The sequence below is a fragment of the Melospiza georgiana genome, chromosome 3, assembly GCF_028018845.1.
Source record: "Melospiza georgiana isolate bMelGeo1 chromosome 3, bMelGeo1.pri, whole genome shotgun sequence".
NCBI lineage: Eukaryota > Metazoa > Chordata > Aves > Passeriformes > Passerellidae > Melospiza > Melospiza georgiana.
In genome coordinates this window covers 35,499,627-35,520,512 of record NC_080432.1, presented here as the reverse complement: position 1 = coordinate 35,520,512, position 20,886 = coordinate 35,499,627, and the positions used below count along the sequence as shown (strand labels likewise).

The 20,886-nt window shown below is 38.3% G+C and overlaps 1 protein-coding gene across 1 annotated transcript in view; it reads left to right on the top strand.

The window, feature by feature from the left end:
* The window catches only part of PPP2R5A (protein phosphatase 2 regulatory subunit B'alpha), a 41,742-nt gene extending 21,887 nt beyond the window's left edge, over positions 1-19,855 (top strand). The window contains exons 3-13 of the mRNA XM_058019393.1: positions 1,105-1,206; positions 5,653-5,745; positions 7,670-7,800; positions 8,005-8,064; positions 9,268-9,376; positions 11,692-11,745; positions 14,835-14,885; positions 15,601-15,720; positions 15,805-15,932; positions 18,039-18,140; positions 18,631-19,855. Coding sequence (XP_057875376.1) covers positions 1,105-1,206; positions 5,653-5,745; positions 7,670-7,800; positions 8,005-8,064; positions 9,268-9,376; positions 11,692-11,745; positions 14,835-14,885; positions 15,601-15,720; positions 15,805-15,932; positions 18,039-18,140; positions 18,631-18,763 — 1,083 coding nt within the window. The 3' untranslated portion in view covers positions 18,764-19,855. The remainder of the gene's footprint in view (positions 1-1,104; positions 1,207-5,652; positions 5,746-7,669; positions 7,801-8,004; positions 8,065-9,267; positions 9,377-11,691; positions 11,746-14,834; positions 14,886-15,600; positions 15,721-15,804; positions 15,933-18,038; positions 18,141-18,630) is intronic.
* Positions 19,856-20,886: the final 1,031 nt, after the last annotated feature.

Here is a 20,886-nt window from a genome sequence, read left to right as displayed (position 1 = left end):
CAGCTGATTCTTGTGTGCAGAGCCAGCTGGGCGACTTCAGGATCTTTGTAAACTCCTTTTGCTAGATTCTTCAAACACCTTGGAGACTCCTTGGAATATGTGCAGGAGGATTTTGTGCAAACTGTCAAACAGTTCCTTTTGTGCTTAGTAGGCTTGAGTGATAAGCAGCTTCTTGAAACAGATTTGATCAAAAAGTCTAAAAGAGTTTGAAAGGTTGGGTTATCTTGTTTCTGAAAAAGTTGGTAGAAAATGCAGAAATGTACTGAACTGCATGTTCTCTTTTGTTTGTGTTAGAGATTTAAATCCAGCATGTGCTATCTGTGCAAGAGATGGCATTTTACCTTTGACATCTGAATGGTCTTCTATCCATACTTCAATATACTTCAAAATCCTTGAAGAAACCTTTTTAAACTTGTCCTTTTGAAATTGATTTGATATGACTGTATCATACTAAAAGTAATCTAGATTGACTTTAAGAAAAAATAGCTACTATGTGAAATGGAAAAGATAGAATGGTTACGTGTTTCTAAATTTCCAAACCCATGAAACATCTTGAAATATTCAAAGGTGAAAAATGTAAACAGAAGTATCTTGAAATCAAGTAAAGAACTGTAGAAATAAGAAATATTTCTACATATTTGGGATTGTCTGTCTTACATGACAGACATGCTCTCTCCTATGTGGAGAGAGCTCTCTCTAAATCTTAATTAATTACTTATTTGTGGTCTTACATAAAAGCAGTTCTTGGTGTCATGTAGTTAAAAATTGGTTTTGATAGGGCAGCTGATTTTTTTTTTTAACCTTCCATAGTTTCAGGGAAGATTCTGGAATATGACCACGTCTAGCTCAAAGCTCGTAAAGCAGTTGAGACAAAAGTTACCAATTTTAGTAACTTTAGTTACTAAAATTGTAATTTTCACTGACATCTTACAGACTTCTGACTGTTTGTATTTTGCAGTTTTGAAAAAATTAGGTAGTGAATTCTTATATTACTTTTTTTACATGGTTTTGTTTCATTTGATTTCAGGATAAATGCAGTACCTTAATGAGTGTGATCTGTGAAAGCATAAACAGTGATACAAGTAATTTTTTTTTCCCTTACAGATTAGTTCTAATATTTTCAGAACACTTCCACCTAGTGATAACCCTGATTTTGATCCAGAAGAAGATGAACCAACTCTTGAAGCCTCATGGCCCCACATACAGGTGTGTGGTTCCTTTATTTCCAAGCCTTCTTCTAAGGCAATGTGGATACTTCGGTCATTTTGTGCCTTTATTAAGAAGAAGAAAATTTATTTTATAATACAATTGAGTTTTTATACTCAAGAGGGGAAAAAAATGATGCTTTCTAAAGCATGTATAAATTTGGCTGAATGTAACTCTTCTAAGTGGCTTAAATACTATTTTTTAAACAGAGAGATTACACTGTTAAATTGTGGTGTATGTGTGTCTGAAAACTGTGGGTACTTTAGGTAATTATGTTCTTCACCTAAGAGGTTTGTTTTCTGCAACTGAGCAGCTTTTTAGTGTTGCTTCAATAAAATATAAGCTAATATTAACAGTTCTGTTTCTCGTGGCAATAACAAAAAATGGAGTAATGGCCTTTATTTGTCCTTTGAGCAAATAGAAATCCCCTCCTTCTTCTGTCCCTCCATGCCAAAACTTGACAATCTCAGCGTTGTTTGGTAACAGTTGCATGGTTATTCCATTGTTGCACTTCCCTGGGATCTCGTGATTTTTATAGCTCTGCTGTATCAATCACGTGATTGACTTGAAACGCTGCTGGATTTTATTTTATTTTCAATTAACTCTTAGCAGCTGTAAATGTCCAAGCACATCTCTTGGGTAGTTCATTGCTGAATTTATGTAAGTAGTATCTGTTGAAGAAAAGTGAAGTAGCAACTCCTAGCAATGGTAGGTTAAGCTGCTGCACATCTGCACACCATTTGCTCTCTCCTCTCAAGAGCTAAAATGCTCCTCTGCCCCTATAATATTACAGTTCTAATACATCCACAAATGCTCTTATTTTAAAACTCTTATTTAAAAGCTAGGCTTCTAATATTGACTCTAAAAGGTATGTATTCAGCATAGCATTTCAGATTAACCCAAACAAGAATTAAGTTATCACAGAAAATAACTCTGCAGGTTAAAGGCTGTAATAATTATTTTCTTATATATGGCTGATTCTAATTTGTAGGTGAAATGGCTATAAATGAGCTGGATCAGAGGCTTGGCTTTGTTGGGTGGGAGGGTGCAAGAGCTAAACAAATGTCTCCTGTAGTCAGCAGCAGCACCAGCTGACTGCTAAGTGCCTGTGTCTCAGAGGTAAAATGTGTAAATGCCAGCTCAGTTCACTTTAGGCCATAATCAACTCTAGTCCTGCTCATAGAAAAGGGCCTGTGGATTTTGTGATCAGTTCACTTGTGCCTTAGGCTTGCCTGGGAGGAATTGAAAGAGGTTTGTAGCCTGTGGTATTGTTTGAAACAGTATTTTCAGGTTTCTCCCTTGCTGTCTTCTAAGGGAGTTTTTGCCAGGCTGTCTGGTTCCTGGCTGTGGATTTCCCTCTCCCGTGTCTGTTGTTCATCCTGCCTTGGAACAGATCACTCCTTGCAGCACAGTGGAAAGAGTTTGTGTTTCCCACTCTGTCCTTTTACAGTTGATGTGCTACTGGACCATGGAATACTGAGTTGGATACTAATTTGCTCATTGCCCTTCAGGAGCACAAAGCTGCTGGAAATGTCAGTTTTTGTGCGTGGAATAAAATCTGTACACAACCATTCTCCTCCCCAGCAAAATACACTCTTATTTTTGGCATAGTCTAAAGGACTGTTTAAGGAGGGAAGGTGTGGCTGTGATTTGTGACAGATCAATTACAATCAAATTCCAAATTCTATCCTGATCTGGCAGTCAGGTAGCCAGTTTTCTGGGAGAGGAAAGAAAAATCTGAACCTCTTCTCTGCTTGAATCTGTTGACATAATTGCTTAGTAAGTTACCAGTGTGTGTAGCCACAACAAAAGACTCCAGACCTTCAGTAAAACGAGTGGCACTTGAAAGATGTTGCTTCAGAGCAGAGCTCAAGATGGTTTGTAACAGCCACAGTAGGCTGAACAGGTTGGCATTTAAAACCCTCCATTTAAAGCATTTTGAAGCTCAGGGAGTTGCAGAATTGGTGGAATTGCTGGTTTAAAGCAATAATATTCTGGTGGTCCCTGCAAGACTGTATCACTAAAGCATTAGGAATTGTATTTCATAGCTCTTTGGCCCAAGCAGACCAGTTTTGAGAACAAAAAATATTAAATCAAATATCTTTCCCCTGATCTAGTATTTCCAAAAGTAATGTTTCTGTTAAGAAAGCTGAGCATGCCTGTCTCTTTAGGTAGGATCTGTTGTGGCCAGAATCTGTTCTGGTGCCCCTAGTTTGATTGTTGTTGTTGTGCTTTTAAGTTTACAAACATTAGCATGCAGGAGAAGGGAGAGTTTGATTTGCCCAGAAATGGCCACTGCAGCTTGATTCCTGAAATGCCCTGGATAAAGAGGCTTTCATGTATCTCACAAGGATTTCCAAAGTTTGATACCATACCCAGTTGATATCCTGCATTTAATCTTAGACAGCTTGTTACAAGATGTTGCAGCATTGTGCTTTTCACTTAGAGTTCATCTGCTTGATGTCTATTGCAGTCACTGTATCTGTTTATGGAAAGAAGCTGTAATTATCCTTCCTCCCCTGTCCGTTAGGGAAAACAAAATATGCCAATGTAGTGTTCACTCTTAGAAAGTGACAATTCTGGTGGCTCTTTCTCTGTATCCTTCCAGGTTGTAACAAATTTCCTCAGCACATGTAGGTCTGTGCATATCTGTGCTGTCAGTATCTTCCTGGAATATCCTTGGATTTCATCTGTCACTTCCATAGCTTCATTGTGAGGATGGATCTGAATCATCCTATGGTTAACCCTTTCTCAGCTTTAGGACTTGCAAATGCTCAGCAGAGCTTTTTCTTGGAACTCCAGCTGTGACTTTGCAATCTTTGAGTTTCATTCTGTATTTATTCTTCTAGAGCTTCAGGGTCAACTTGTCCTTTCTTGTGGGTAACATTTATTTTCTATTTTATAGAAACTTTTATTTTCTATTTTTCCCCCTGGTGGTAGCTTCTAATATTGTGGCAGTTATCACACATGGCTGTTCTTTACTGTTGTCACTGACGGAAATAATTGATATAGGAATTTATTACAGAAATCTTGAATTAAATTAAGTTCCAAAATTAATCCCTATGAGGCTGTGCTATATAGCCTCCCTCTGGCCATATGTTGCCCATTTCTATACAGATTTATCTGGTTGCTAATTTGAAAAAGATCAGTAGAATGGGCATGTTTTGGGTTGGAAGGGGGTTGGACTAGATGATTCCCAGAGATCCCTCCCAACCCTAACAATCCTGTTATTCTATGTAAACTGCTGATATGAAAAGCTCTTCTTGCAGTCTGTCAGAAGGGAACAAAGGGAATGGTAGCTTGAGTTTCTGAGCCTCTGCTTTGCAGATACAGCACACCCTCCTTGAGGCTATGCATAAGTAACCGTCAGCTCAAATGTTCTACATGAAAGTACTTACTGTCCTGCATTTTTCTGAAGTGAGCTTCCTAATTATAATTATGAATTACTCAGGTGTTGGCTCTCAGTTTAGTTAAGTCCTCAGAGTGGTAATAGTTGAAATTCATGCCTTTGAGTATGAGCACAGCTCTGCATGGGTTTTATTTAGAAGCCCAGTCATTGTTGGCATTATGTACCTAAATTGCATTGTAGTGTTATTACTAATCAGCTGTTTAATTATATGGAGTTATGAAATAGGCATTGAGAACATGAATAGCTCTGAATGGAATCTAAACATAAGGCATCTTTCAGTTCTGTCTTAGAGAAGAGGTGCCTTCTGTGTATTTTATTAATCTGCCATTGTTATGCAAGTGCAGTTTTTTGTCTTGGACTTCTGATGAACCCCAAAGTGTGGAACTTGTGCTCTGGCCTCTTCATGCCACTCTCTGCTAGCTCTAGCTCTTGTCAGGATTTTTATCTCTGGGCATTGTGGGATTGTAGCAGATAGGAACTTGAACTAAGTAGAAATAATATGCTACAAATGAGTTTCCAGGATATAGAAGCCTAATTTTAATCTGAATTCTTTCAGTTTCTGTGAATTCATTCAGGTGTTTTAATTCAACTTTTCTTTTTCAGAGTTTGTGGTCAAAACTTAATTTCAGGTACACTTAGGAGATGTTTCTTAATCTCTTTAAGGAATTATGTAATGTTAGAGCATTTACTTTAAATCTCAGTGCTGCTCATGTTTGGTAACCTATTTCTGCATAATAAGTTCTTAACATGGCAGGAATGTAACATTTACAACTTGTTTTTTGTCCACTAGTGGTATTTTCAGTGGATTATTTATTAAGCTTTGACTCTTCTGGGAATTAAAGTGTTCTGGGTACTTACTGTAATTATTTCAGTAAATTCCAGTTGGAGCTGTGGTTAAGCAGTGATGTGTTAGGCTTTGATTCCTTTTGTGCTTTCTGAGCATGTGAGTAGTCCCACAGCCTTTGGTGGTGGTGACAAGGCTGAGATCTGTGTTGTGGTGTACTTACTAACTGGAATTTTCCTTTCCATGTTTGTAGTTGGTGTATGAGTTTTTCCTGAGGTTTTTGGAGAGCCCGGATTTTCAGCCCAGCATTGCAAAGCGATACATTGACCAGAGATTTGTACAGCAGGTAAGGGCGACTGGGAAAGTTGAAGGTGGCGTTTAAAGATCACCTCTGGAACTTAAATTATCAGCTTTCCTACCGACACAGGGTAAATTTCAGTTGTTGCAGCAGTGGTTTGGTGCCAAACACTAAATAAACAGCACATCATACCACAGGGGCTATATGTATTTAGTAAATTCAGGAACACTTTGTTTTCAGATACCAACCTCAGTGCTTTGCAATGTAAGATTTTTGAGATTTATAAAGTTCTGTTTTTCATGGTTTGTAACTTAATTCCAGCCAAATGAACAATGTGGTAATTATATTTTTGTAATCCTTCTATGATTGTTTTTTAAATTTTTTTACCAGGGGAAAACTTACAGCAAGCTTTTTTCTTGTAAAAAGTTCATGCACTTATTGTACATGAAATGTGTTTCAATACCTCTTTACTTTGCCTAGGTAGTGTAATTCTCTTTACTGTTGTGTATTAACCACAGAAGGAAAATCAAGTAAGAAATTACTTAAGAAGGTCATGCTTTACCATGCAAAGCAACTATGAGCAAGAAAATGAAGTGAGATTTCATATTAAATATAACATCTTAGAGAATTGCAGTATAGAATGCAATAACAATTTTTGGTTCGAGGTGAATTCAGTGGGGATTTTTTCACTGTGTTGAAATGTGTGTTTGCCAAATTTTGTTTGTCAAAATACTTGTTTGCTGAGTATCTGAAGAGTGAGTGCTGGCAGGCCTTCACAATACAGCAAGGAAAAGTAAAACCACAAGGTGGATGCTTTCCCTCCCTACCTTCATTTAATTTCCACTTAACACATATACAACAACAGCAGAACCAATTTTCTTCTCAGTTTTATTCAACTTACACACAAAATTTAAGCCTGAGGCTGCTGGTGAGCTATTTGCTATGGGTGTCCACTTTACAAACTGACCTGTGGTCCTTGAGAGCAGCATTGCAGAGTTTGTTCCTGACATTTCACTTGATCTTTCTCTGGAGTACAAGATAGAGACAATGCAACCAACAGCTAGCTATATATGGGAAAAAACGTGGAGTAGTGACCCTGAGAAATTCCTGCTAAATATAAAATTGAAGTGAGCCTGAACCAAGTTCCTGAACAGCTGTTTCCAGTCCCTTGTGCTGCTTGGTACAGACATACCTAAGCTCAGACCTGAGCAGGAGACTCTGCTTGACCTGCCACTGACTTGCTCAAGGCAGCTAACTTTTCTGAATATGCTGTTGCTTGGCCATGCAGGGTTAAAAAACCCAACAAAAATTATCGTCTGTAACATGATTTGAGTATTTTTTAATGCCTTGGAGTGAGCCTGGTCTTTTCTGTATCCTTGAAAGACTTTCTACAAGATAAAAGTTTGTGGAAAGTTTTGTTATCTCCTGCAGCATTTAGTCTGTATTAATGGGGAATTGGTTAGTAATTACATACCTTGTGCTTATTCCATGGCCCCCTCCTTAATTGTAAAATTTCTAGTATAGGAATGCTTTTGCTTGGCCATCAAGATACAAGTTTTGAGATAAGCAGTAAAGGACTTTAATTATGAAATTGTAAATATAGGAAATGGATTTGATTAATTCTGGTTTCTTAAATAACAAGAGTAAACCACTTACCTACAGTTTGATAATCTCATGTTTGCAATTGCATTTTTATTTTCATAGTATAACAGTTACTGGAATGACTTCAGTGTCTGTTGTACACAGGAAAGAATTGAAGTTGATTATTTTATTAGAAAAAAACCCAACTTTATTAAAAATGTAATTTTGAAAATCTACTATTGACATATAAAAAAAAAGTCCAGTTAAACTGATTCTATTTTTTTCCTAAAGTAAACTTGCAAATTAAAGAGAAAATTCGAAACAAAAGATAAAATTCATAACAAAATCTTAAGTCTTTCAAAAGTAATACATTTCTATTTCATTTTTAAAGTTGTTGGAGCTCTTTGACAGTGAAGACCCACGAGAACGTGATTTTCTAAAGACAGTTCTCCATAGAATTTATGGAAAATTCCTCGGTTTAAGAGCATTCATCAGGAAACAGATAAACAACATTTTCCTCAGGTATGCTGTGTATGTGTGTGACTAGGTTGAGGAATATTTTATCTTGCCTTCACAGTCTGGGTCTGCAGTGATTTATTCTTGAAATGAAAGACCTGTGTTTGTCTGTGATCTTGCTTTCAAATATTTGAAGCTTGGTAAAAGTTACTTCTTTGGAATCTCTGAGCCTCTGTGGCAAATCTTGATGGTTGTCTTTTTTGGTAACAGGTTTATATATGAAACAGAGCACTTCAATGGTGTTGCTGAACTCCTTGAGATATTAGGAAGGTAAGTTTGATTTCACACAGAAAAATATAAAACATTATTGTGAATGTTTGCTTCAGCTTTTGTGCTTTGGGAATGGAGAGGGGGGAAGAGAATTATTACAGTAACGAGTGATGAAGTGCAGTCACTGATAATCTAATCCTGTCTGGGTTACCACATGAATATCAAATTAGGACACAGAATAAATTACTCTTTTTTCAGTGCAAGTTTTAAAGTTGACGGGCAAAAAATGCTTCTCAAGGATCCTTGTTTGTCAGACCTATCTACTCTTGCTTATCTTCTGCCTGATGGATGACTTGTTCTTTGATTCAGAAAATGAATGTTAACTTTTGCCCTCGTGCTGAATGAAATGTTTTAATCTTCAGCAGGCTGGTTTTCCTTCAGTTCTATTCAGGAAAGCCTTGTAAGTGCTAGGGTTTTTTAGTTACCTTTGTTTTGAATGTTATTTCACTAACTTCAATTTAACTTTGAGGTTTTTCTCTGGTAGTTTTTTTACTGCCTTTCCAAAACTGTCACGCATTTCACAGTAGAAAATTGTATTATTGGTCTAACTAAAAATATAAATGTGGTGAAGCTATTGTGGAATAAATTTTCTTGAAAAATCAAGTGATAGGGATCCCATTGTTTTCTCAGAGTTGCCTAAAATGTAAGAGGCAAGAGAAACTAATCTTTTCCTGAAGGACTTTTGTCTTGTCTGTAGCTCATCAACTCTTAAATATAAGAGGACTGAATCAATGAGACAACTTTGAAACTTGGTTTTTGAAGGGAAAGATTGTTCAACAATCTCAAAACAAGTGCTTTAAGTGCGCTATTAAAATTGCATAGTCTTTTTTTCTCTGCATGTTGCTAGTGATGGTGGGTGACATGATCAGCATCCTGATACATCTGTCTAAGCTTTGCAATTAGACAGCAGGACTTACTGCAGATGATTTTATTTAATGGATGATAAAAATACTTCAGCTCATCTAATGGGTATTATTTAGCTTCTAGTGTGATTCTCTGGCATTCCTTACCAAGAGTCTAAACTCTCATTATAGCAGCATTTCAAAAGTTGTGCACATGTTGAGCTATTTTATGATTTCAAAATAATCGGGTTTAAAAACTGAATCAGAAATGGAGTTTCAGTTGAACTTACAGAAATTCTTGACTTGCTAGGAAAAAATTTATTTTTTAATAAAAATAAATCCTGCTTATTCATGTTTTCAGTATTATCAATGGTTTTGCACTGCCACTGAAAGCAGAACACAAACAGTTCCTTATGAAAGTTCTGATTCCCATGCATACTGCAAAGGGATTAGCTTTGTTTCATGCACAGGTAAGCTTTTGCCTATTTTTAAGTGGTGGGGGTTTTGTATTTACATTTGAAATTAATGAAATTTAAAGCACTATATGTTATAATATTAATATTACGAAAGATTTGCAAATTCAATCACTTTTTAAAAAAAGTGTTCCAGATCTTATATCTAAATGTTAATTTTGAGATAACATTTAACATATATTACAAGTGAAAGAATGTACCAGTGGGTCAAAGACATATCAACTGAAGTTGGAGCTTTTTTGCTTGTAGTCTTGTCACACTTTAAGCTTCATTTAATCCCAGGGCTTTGTGCTGTTGTAATTTCCTTTCTTTAACTTAAATGCTGTGTGTAAAGGAACCTTGGGTATGGCCAGGTATTTATTTCAGAAGTGTTTTTTTCTTTCTAAAGCTGCACCAGTGATGGGGTGGGAGGGAGAATGTTGTTGCCATTTATGAATAGCAGAAGTGCACAGTAGCTCTGTGGCTCAGGCAGGAATTATGCAGATCCATGACATGCTGTCAGAATGCTGCAGTTCTTCAGCTGACTTGGGTTCTCATACTTGCCACAGACATTCAGCATTTCATGTGAGGAATAATCTGTATCCTCTCCAGACATATGGCACTACAAGTATTGAATATGGTTGATGCAAACTTGGAAGGAATTCTGCTGTGGCTAATTAAAACTTGATTTTTAACTTAGCTCACTAATAGAGCTCCAAACAGACTGAAGGTACAAGAAAATGGGTTTCTAATTAAAGTGAAATCATTGTGACTGTATAGCCTACAAACAGGCTCAAGTGAAGAGCTCACTCAATTCCTAATTCTCATATGAAGTTTTAAATTAAGCAAATCACTTGTCTTTGTTGTTTATTGCCTTGCTGCTCCATGAAACCTCCCAAAGGTGTTCTCACTGACAGATCTGTGCAGCAAGCTCCCCCTTTTCTCTGGGATACATTTAATCCAGCTCATGGCTACTGAAAGGGCCTTATTAATTCAGCTGTACCTTAAAGTCACATTTTTCCTGCTGACCAGGAAAAATGTCCCTTCATAAAACACTGGTGCCAGGTGCACACAGAGCACTGTGTGTTTCATTTTATCCCAAAGGGCTGAGCCAGGGCTGAATCTGCTCTGCAATCCCAAGTGGCCTGGTTGCTTTGGTGCTGAGTGAAGTAGAGCCTACCCTTAAAAGTTAAAGCCTTGAAGATGAGCTAAGCTTGGGTCTTTGTGTCTTTGAGCAGTAAAGCATTACTGCACTGGATGTACACATATAATGGGATTTGGGAGATTAATGTGTGACATTATTTTTTGAGTCTATACAAATGCATCAGTAGCCTAAGGGCAAAATAAAGAAATTACACCTGTTGCAATTACAGCATTGTAATTATCTGCTTTGACACAATAAAAAAAAGAAAGGTGATGCTTAAATTCAAGCATCCTGAGTATTGAAATGTAATGTCTATTGCATAATTTTTGTCTTTGCTTTATATTGTGAAATACTGTGACTTTTAAAAATCAGTCTTAATGGAATCTAAGGAAGGTTGTAGCTAGTTCAGCAATAGCATTATTGTATGGTTTCTGCATGGGATGGTTGTTTACTTACTCAACTGTGTGCTCAGTAACTAAACTCTAGGTGATTATATAACATTAAATATCCTTAGCCTGGGCAGGCCCCACACAAAAGCAGGAGAAGCTGGGAGAGCAGTGCTGGTGCCTTAATCACATGATAATTCCCACTCCTTCCACCTTTCCCCAGGCACTTGCTGGCCATTGCTGCACTGGGACAGGACACTCAGCTGGGCAGCAGCTGCCTCATCTCCTGTGGCCTTGGAATATGCTCAAATTCTTTCACTTGTAATTTACCACTGGATGCTGTGTGCTCTAGATGTCACCTGGGCAATGTGTGCTCAGTCAAACCTGTGTCACAGCTTGGTTTTTACTGCAAGTGTGGTCTTTTTTACCCCAAAATAGATGTTTGAAAGTGATAGCTTTGTATTGTTAACACAGGAGTTGATGTTAAGAAAAATCTGTTTGGATATGGGATCTGAGTTAGGGAAATATCTGCCAAGCTTAAAAATAATTTTCTAGGTTGAAAAGAAAATATGATTTTTGGTATGCAGGAAGTTTTTTTAAGATAGAGCAGGCCTGTATATCGTGCTGCTTTAATTGCTGTTTTGTTTAGTTTGGACTAATATGAACTGGCTGTGTAGGGGTGTCTTGGGTTGGGTTCCCCCCGTGATCTGAAGTGCTTCCATTAGAAGTTGTGATATTTAGTAGTGCTGCAATGTGCAAACAGTGTCTGCTTAAACTAAATAACCATATGACTTACATTCCAGCTTGCCTATTGTGTTGTACAGTTCCTGGAAAAAGACACAACTTTAACAGAGCCTGTAAGTGTTTTTCAGTTGGATGTCTTTCTATTTTTAATTTCAATTAAATATTGCAGTGTAACCTGTTGAATTGTGCAGCAGTGCTTGTGTTATCCTGATTAAACAAGGAGAGGTAGGAATTTTTTGGGGGGCTGGAAATGAAATCTAGAACAGTTAAGAACATCCTGAGTTTGAAAGATAGAGCCAAGATAGAGCACAGATTTAACTACAAGTTTGAACTTCTGGTATCAACCAAACTACCCCAAATTAGAAAGCATGTCCATGACTGTATTCTCTCCTCATAAAAACTAAAATTTCAATGGTTTTGGTACAGATTGCTTGTGCTTAGCCCATGCATGAAGTTGAGGTATTTTAGGGAATAAACAATCCCGAAATAAAAGTTGAAAAGAATAACAGCACTTCATTTAGACAGAAAGAGCTCCGAAATTCCAAATGTGGTGTTTCTGTCCATACTCTTCAGTTCCTGGGGTGCCTCTTGGCAGCCAAACTCAGGTGCTTGAGGCATCTGTGCCTTTTGCCAGAGTGAGTCTCCTGTGACACATTTGACAGCTCAGCTGGAAAGGGTTTGTGCTCAGCTTTGGCAGGGCCCATGGAGAGCAGGGGCTCAGGGCACTGCAGCAGCTCCTGAAGACACACAGTGATGTCAGGCCAGCTGTAAAAGAAACTGCTTTTAGCTGGACAATCAGGAATATCTCCATCAGGGCTATCTTGGTATTTACAAACTTCACCTCTTCTGTGACAGAAAAATGAAGAGCTTATGCAAGACCTAAATTTTCTTCTGTAAAAAAAAAAAAAAAGATAAACAGCTTTGGGAAAGTAAAATCAAATAATTGATCTTGACTGAGTGCCCTTTCAGGAAGCTTGTTTTCTGCACAGCCATTTCAGCTGACCAGTTATTTGTGTCTATGGATTTGCCTTGTGTGCTTGAAGCATCTTTCCCCCCCTGTGCTGCAGTGTTCCCAGCCACACTGGTCAGTTAGTTTATTTTGTGGGACAGGGACAGGAGAAGGGAATTGTGTAACCTGTATTCCTTAAGCCAAGTGAGGAAACAGCCCAGGCATTTTGACAGTCAAAGCTGACATGTGAGCAGAGAATGTGGAGTGTTACATAAAAACCTGCAAGATTGAGTGAAGTGACAACGTGACAAGGTCAGAACTTCCTGACACAAATTCACAGAAGTGTGGGGCAGGACCCAAGCCCAGACTGCTGTGAAGGAGGCAGGGCTTTGGAGCAGTGCCACAGGGCAGTTCTGAGCCTCATCTGGACCATGGTCTATGCAATTGTGGCTGCTTCTCAATCAGTTAAAGGTGAATTCAGGCTGGAGATGACACAAGAACTCACTGCAGAGTCACTGCCTTGGTTGTAACTCTGGTGTGTAGTAAAAGTTGTTTTATAAAGGAATTAAAGTTAGTAAGATAAGAAGTGAAGCTTTAAGAAACTTTCTGAAATGCTTGAAAAGTAAATGTTAAAATTTGGGTCAACTGATGAGATAGCATTGGAAATTTTTCTTGGCTTTAGGTCAAGTAATATTTTAAGAACTCCATCAGAAGGCTGTCTTCACACATACCTTACTGTTATTTTTCTGGCAGGGATTGTCACTCAGGGTCAGTTTGGAGGACATTCAATCCAAGCTCTTGTAGCTATGGTAGTCTGCCTCAGGTCAGTCCTGATGCTTGCAGAGCTGACAAGAGGAGTTTGTTACCTAACCCTGCTGAGTGCAATGGCCTTTACATGGAGGAAATCAGGCTAAATGTGCAGTCCTGGTGCATGAGTTCAGTTTTCCAGCAGGTGCCTACACTTGTAACCCAATTCATGGGAATCCTGCAGCTCAGGGAAGAATATTGACCTTGTGCAGTGAAAGCAGCAATCCATGAACATGAATGTGCAGGTATCAGCTTTTTAATATAAAGGCACAGTCAAGCTGGAACCTGACACTCCAAGGAGGAGCAAGGAATAGGTGTCTTGTTGAGGTGTGCACTGTTACACTCAGAACATGTTATTTCTCTATCAAGTTGGGAATATGGGTCTCTTCTCTAGCAAAATATATTTAAAAATTCTTGCAGTAATTTTTGCTGGGAAGTGCACTTTAGTCTTACTAACTTGTTTCTCTGGAAAGCCACTTTTGATAGTCTGTGTAGTTGTTAATAAAGCAGCTAGCTGGAAAACTGAAGGAAAAAAAATCAACATGACAAAAAGCAAATATGGAAGGTATTTAAATAATTGAGTACGTTTTCTCTTTGGATATGATCAGTTAGGTGCAGTTGTATCATAAAAAGTAGAAGTCCTTTCTTCAGAATGAAAGTTTATAAGGCTCTGAGAATATTTCTGCTTCTGGAATACAGTTGCAGCTTTTTTTTTTTTTTTTTTTTTTTGGTCTTTTTTTTTAAAGCCAGAATTAATTTTGTAATTTAAATGCCATGTGAGATGTTTATTTCTAGGAAAAATGCCTCCAGCCTTTTTTAGCTGTATTCCCTCCATTCCTCTTGGGGGCTGTACTTCCCAATTAATTTTCCCAAAAGTTTTGTTTTTCCAGTCTTGTGTAAAGTAGTTTCAAATGTAGCTACTAGAATACATTTTCTCTGTAAGTTCACATCTTTCTTACTTGAGTTTCCAGTCTAACATGTCAAATTGTAGCAGAGAAAAGGAAGAGTTGGAGGCCATGGCTCCTCTCTAGAGCCCTGTCAGCATTTATTGTTTCCTCTCAGGCTTCAAACCTTTGATACCCAGGCAGGTGCTCCCCAAAGTATGGACGAGTAGAAGACAAAAAAAAAAATATTCTGTGAGATTTAGCTACAGGGAGTTTAACTTCACTTTGTGATGCTTTGATGTGATCAGCATCCTGTCAGTTCATGTGAGTACTGGGATGGGGGCAGAGTGTGAATGGATAATCACAGGCACACAAAGCAATAGGGGGCTATTCTGATAATCTGAGCTATTCTGATAACCTAAACAAGACAAACATTTCAATGATGTTTATTCAGTTTTCATTGAACCTCTGAATAAGGAAAAGCAAACCAGTATTTTTTTTCTAGTATTAGTATGTAGTAGAAACTTGTCCTGCTTTTGACATGTTTGTGTTTTTCATACAGGTAATCAGAGGATTGCTCAAATTTTGGCCAAAAACATGCAGTCAGAAAGAGGTTGGTTTTGTGTCTCATTTCTGGTGTTTGCTGTGATGTAAAATCTTGTGGGGCACATTCACAAACCTCTCTGTTGTGCTCTTCAAGAGATCTTGCAGAAAACTTGCAGTTCTTGAAGCTTCTTGAGGCACTCACCTTTGTCATGTGACACAGTCTGGTTTCTTCTACGTAGTTAAAATGAGTTTGAAAACCAGGAGTTTGATTTGTCCCACCAGATTCCATCCCCAACAACTCTTTAAAAGTGGGTCCCTTAACACTGTTGTCTCTTTTTCTGCAAGTGATGATAAATTTTTCTGTGCCAGCTACCCAGAGTTCTGCTGGTTGCAATTTTATATGGGAATTAACTGCTTATCACTTTAAAAGCTACTTTGGTGATCTCTGATAATTTCTACAACCATTCTTGAAATAAGATGCCCTAATTTTTTTTTTTTTATTTTGTAACTGTAAAATCCCATTTTCTGCAGAAGCAGTTTGGTGAAATATTCAGTATTTACACAAAAGAAGTCCAAGAGGAGAGCTGTAACCTGTTAGCTGAGAGTGATGATTGATTTCTTTTAGGCTGCAAAAAACCCCTGTGAATGTCCAAATGCCTTGTAATGACAAACAGTGCTCTTTGCAGGATTCATAACTAATATATAAGCTGTATTTTGTGTGCTTCTGTTTACAATGATGGTATAAAACACTCTCATCCTTTTTTTCCTTTCTAAACTAACAGGTAATGTTTTTAGGTGAAATTGAAGAAATCTTAGATGTTATAGAACCAACACAATTCAAAAAAATAGAAGAGCCTTTATTTAAGCAAATATCCAAGAGTGTGTCAAGTTCACATTTTCAGGTAAATAAAAAAAAGTATAAAAACCCCAAGCAAACCTCATGGTAACTAATTTTATGGTTATGAACCCTTAACTTTGTGTTTCAGGTTGCAGAAAGAGCTTTGTACTTCTGGAATAATGAATATATTCTTAGCCTGATTGAGGAGAACATTGATAAAATTCTACCAATTATGTTTGGCAGTTTATACAAGATCTCCAAAGAACACTGGAATCCGTATGTAACTTTTCACTTTATCTGCAGCACCATAAATAAATTGTCCCCTCTTTCAGGTTTGGACTGGGAGCTTTTAAATGTGACTTCATTTTTACTTAAATGAGATGAAATCCATTGGAGTGGATATTCTGGGTGTTAAATCAAGTGTCACTTTCAGCTGTGTTGTTCTTTCACTGTTCTGCACTGTTATGATGGAGACCTGAAATTTATTGAAAAAGTGTGAGGAAATTGGATGATGATCTTTATATTGTAATCACATCTGATCATTTGTGTTAGTTCAAAGTGCAAATTAATGCTACTTAGGCCAGAACCATTTCCAAGGGTTGCTTCTGTTTGTGCTTTGCTGTCCTTTAATGAATACAGCTCTCTGTGTCTTCATAAGTGTTTATTGCTGATCAGTGAGATAAAAAGAAGAAAAGATCCTATCAGAGAATAGCAACCCTTGTGAAGGATGGTAGGATGAAAAATGAGTGACTCCTTCACTTTATATTTATAAAGTTAAATATTGGTGCCACAAGTTAAATATTGGTATTCCTGTGTTTGAAAGAAGCAGTAATGGTACTGAAATACTGCAAAGCAAAGCTTGCTGGTGCCAGCACCCTGAATTAAGTTGCAAGTTAGTGTGCAGAATATAAAGTTTCTACAGGCAAAAGCCAGGGTGAACAGGAGCCCCCACAGCCCTGCAGTACAACACAAGTCCTGTTTTAAGCCCTTGGAGGCTTTGCAATTATTCTGGGTTTATCTAGATGCTGTGTCTAGCTGCAAACACAGCAGCTGAGACTGAATATAAACCTGGGGAATAGTCCTTGGAGCATCAGTGTATTTGGGACCTCAGCAAATTTGGAGGATGTCCCTCTTTCCTCTCTGCAGGCAGAAGTTGCCCTTTATGAAGGAAGTAGAAGACACAGGATAATTGCCTACTTGAGACAAGGAAGTTGGGGGAAGAAAGTCTAATCCTTTGATTCTAATCTGTTTTGGAGGGCAGCAAAACATGCTTTTATCCATCTGGTTGTCTGATAGGGACTCCTTGCTCAAAATCCAACTTTTCCTCTCAGAAAACCAAAATTTTAAACAAGCTTTTGACCTCAAACCACATGAAAGCCAGGGTACAAAAAAAAAATCAAATTTAAAAAATAAGTGTACAAACAGGCAAAGGATGCTGTGCATTTTGAATGGAATGAGCACAGGGTTCTCATGAACAGCTGGGAGATTTCCTAGTGCCACCACGATGGACAGAGTGCACTGAAAAGGCAAACCTGGCTCTTTGATTATTTCCTTAGGGGGGTTTTTGACTCCTCTTTCAAGGTCACAGGGCTGCAGCTTTGCAGTCACTGGGGAACTGCCAGTGAGGGAGAAAACAGAAAAGGCAGTTTACCTGCTTTTTGCTTAGTGATTAAGCTTAATGACAGGCATTTTAATGTTTAATTTTATTGATTTTTTATTTCTTTGTATAAAGATGAGTAGGTTTAAAGGAGATAACACAACATTTAAGATGGTTTGTTGAAATGTGAATACTTACACAAGAAGGATAGTGCAGGAATACAGGCAGCCATGTAACACACAGCCAGTGTTGCTCAAGCTGGAGAGTGTCTTAAGGAAACTGAGGTACCCAAATCCATGATCTGATGTTCTTGATTCTAGTTCTCTAGCAGGACTCCTGCTGCCCAGAAACACTGCTAGGAGAGCTTTGCTGTGCTAAACCACACTAAGCCTGTGGTTTGTCTGCTGCCTTCTTGAAGCTACAAGACAGAAGTTTTCTTTTTCTAGACTCTCATATTTCATTGCTCAAATGTTAAGAGTTGTTGTTAAAACTTGGTTTATTAAAGGCTCACATAATTGAATGGCTTTAAAGTACAGCCACAGCATGAATAATTATATCCTGTGCAATTACAGAAGTCAGGAATTTAGGATTAAATAGCCATTTCAAAAAATGTTGACCTGTACTATAATTTCTTCTGTAAATTAATAAAATGGAGAGGATTTTGTTTCAGAAACTCCCTGACCTTACAGCAGTATCTTGAATAAGAAGCTTGGAATCCAAAAGAGAAATCAAATGCTTGTTTTTATCACTTAGTAGATCTCATGGCTGTGCTCCTTCTGTTGCAGAACCATTGTGGCACTGGTGTACAACGTGCTGAAAACCCTGATGGAGATGAATGGCAAGCTCTTTGATGAGCTCACGAGCTCGTACAAAGCAGAAAGGCAAAGGTACTGAGCCTTTCCCCAGCTCCCACTGGTGAATGTGTCCAGGCTGTCACTGTGGCTGCTGCTTTGCTCTGTGGTGGAGCTGTTTGCTGCTGGGTGTCCCGTGAGCGAGGCAGTGCCCTGGGGGAGCTGAGCCCAGGGAGGGACAGGAGGGCCCCAGCTCCCCTCCTGCAGCTCTGTTCCTCCCTCACAAAGATGCTCAGTCCCTGAATTTCTGTGCATGTGATAGAAAACCTCCTTAAAGCAGCAGCCAGCTGTGCAAAGCCACCCCACAGCAATTGTCTGCATTTGCTGGAGCAAAGGTACAGTTTCACCACTCACCATTACTTATTTGCTATCCTCTCTTTTTAATTGAGGAAACTGTAATTGCCTTTAAAAATAGCTTTGGAGAAAAACTTAACTGTGACTTGCATCTACTAATACTTTAAAGTCACTGTGTCTCCAGATTGTGCTTAAAACACATCTGAAATTGATCTTTCACTCTTTTCTTCAGAGAGAAAAAGAAAGAATTGGAACGTGAAGAGTTGTGGAGAAGGCTGGAGGAGTTAAAGCTTAAGAAGGCGATGGCAGAAAAGCAGAACAGCACTCACACCGTGCTCAATGCACACAACACAAGTGCCAAATAAAAGAAATGACCACCTCTACTCGGCAGACATTCTTTTTTTGTACCCTTTTGAAATATATAAGGATTTGCAAAAGAAACCTCATCAGTATAATAGAAACAGCCAACTTTTTTCTCTGGCAAATGTAAAGATTTGAGTTTAAATACAGCAATTAAGCGATGTCATTACCACAACATATTGTAAATTTGTCTAATTATTGATGTACTGTCACTTCCAATGTTTCATAGAACTGAGTTTTCATCCTTAATGAGTGAAATAATTATGGGAGTGGTGAGAATTATGACTTGAATTTTTGATTGTGTTGCACATAGGTGGTATAGTTTGCTACGTACACATTTTTCCTTGTTTTATATGTGCTTTTCACATTGCTGCATACTTTGGTTAAGATGATAGAAAAGGCTTCTAGTTGTGCTGTATTTTCTCAAATAAAACCAAGGTACGTTCCCAGTAACCTGAGATACTCAGTACATGCCCCTGACAGCTCTAAGAGGAACTCTGATACAGAGCTGTCCTTGAATTCTGATTGGATTCAGAGTTAGATTTACACAATGCTCACGTCAGAAAGGAGGCAGGGCAGGGAGAGAATCAGCTGCAAAAGGTTGGGGTGGCCAGGGCCTCTGCCCCATTGCTGCTGCCTCTGGGGTCCTGGGCTAGTTAGGGATTTCCTCCTGCTACAGCTGAGGATGGAGCTTCCTCTGGAGAGCCCATCAATGATGCTCCTCATCAGCCAAGGACCCTCCAGAGAGCTGCAGTCTCCAAGAGAGATTCATCTTGGGTGTTCCTGCAGTAGGATTAGCATCTCATGGACTGAAGAATGAGACCAAAATTGGCATTACTATATTTTTATTTTTTTTAGTAAGGAGGGAAGAATGTGAAGAAATTACTCCTTGTTTTCTTTAAAGAAAATGCAGTGTTTTTTAAAGGTGGAAAGTTGACAATAGAAGTCTTGTCTGTTTACTTGATCAAGTATTTTTTCACATCTTTTATCAGAGTACCATTCCAATCTCTTAAACTGCAGTTGTGTGGAAAAATTTTGTAATGAAAGATCTTTGGGGAATTGAGCAGCATTCAATAAAGTCTTTATGTTTGTATTTAGTGCTGTACCTCACATCTTTGTGTTTCTGAAGACCAGGAGAATTAGAATGGCTGTTCCAAACAACTTTTTAACTGTCCAATGTGGCTTTTCACTGAGTGCCAGAAGTGGGGAAGTCCCTGCTCCACTCTTTGAGCCAGCTGTATTGCACTTGTTGTTTAATTTTTGTGTCCAAGCAGTTGTTTCACAGAGGGCAGGGGACTGGACAGTCACACCAGCACAGCTCACCTTGGTTTAGTGCTTCAGTGCCTTTTTGCCTTTAGAAAAATAAAGTTCCCAATGTGTGACAAACTTTGTTCAGCTGTCCCAGAGCCTAAATGAAAATAACTTACACAAATGTTGGGGAACCAAACACCTTGCAGGGGTTCAAGGAATGAATCACTGCCATTTGTAATTGTGACAAGTTTTTCCCAAAGTTACAAATAGGGACATCAGGCTTAAGTAATAGGAAAAAAACAACAGAGGAGCTGCAAGATAGCCTTCCAAATTGTGCAACACTTGCTGTCAGAATTGCTCCTATAAATAGGTATGTAAAAGAAAGGTTTCTTGGCTGGCATCACTGGTCTGCTCTTGTAACATTTCCTTATAAAACAAAACATCTTGACAGCTGAGATGTGACTGAAGTGGACTGCTGTGGGAGTTTATTGAGGGGAAAATATAGTACATACTGCAAAAAGGAGTTTATCCTTTATTTAACTATGCTTTCTGCTCACCCCACAGCTGCAGCTACACTGCCTTCCAGCTTACCTTCTCTGACCTCATTAGCAAAAAAAGAAGAAAAAACGCAGTTGGATCCATCAAAACTGGTTCCAATTGTTTCTAATTTCTTGTTGTTTGTTTTTTGTAAAATCTAAGAATAGAAAATTGTATTTTTTGGAAAATCCAAGAAATATCATTTGTTCAAGGAACAGTTGGGTGTTCCTTTGGCAGGGAGGCATCAAGAAAGCTCAGCTGCCATAGTATAGGCTGTTAGGTAGTAAAGTCTGGGGGTTTTCCTGATGTGGAAGGGTTAAGCGTGTGGGATTCTGGTTTC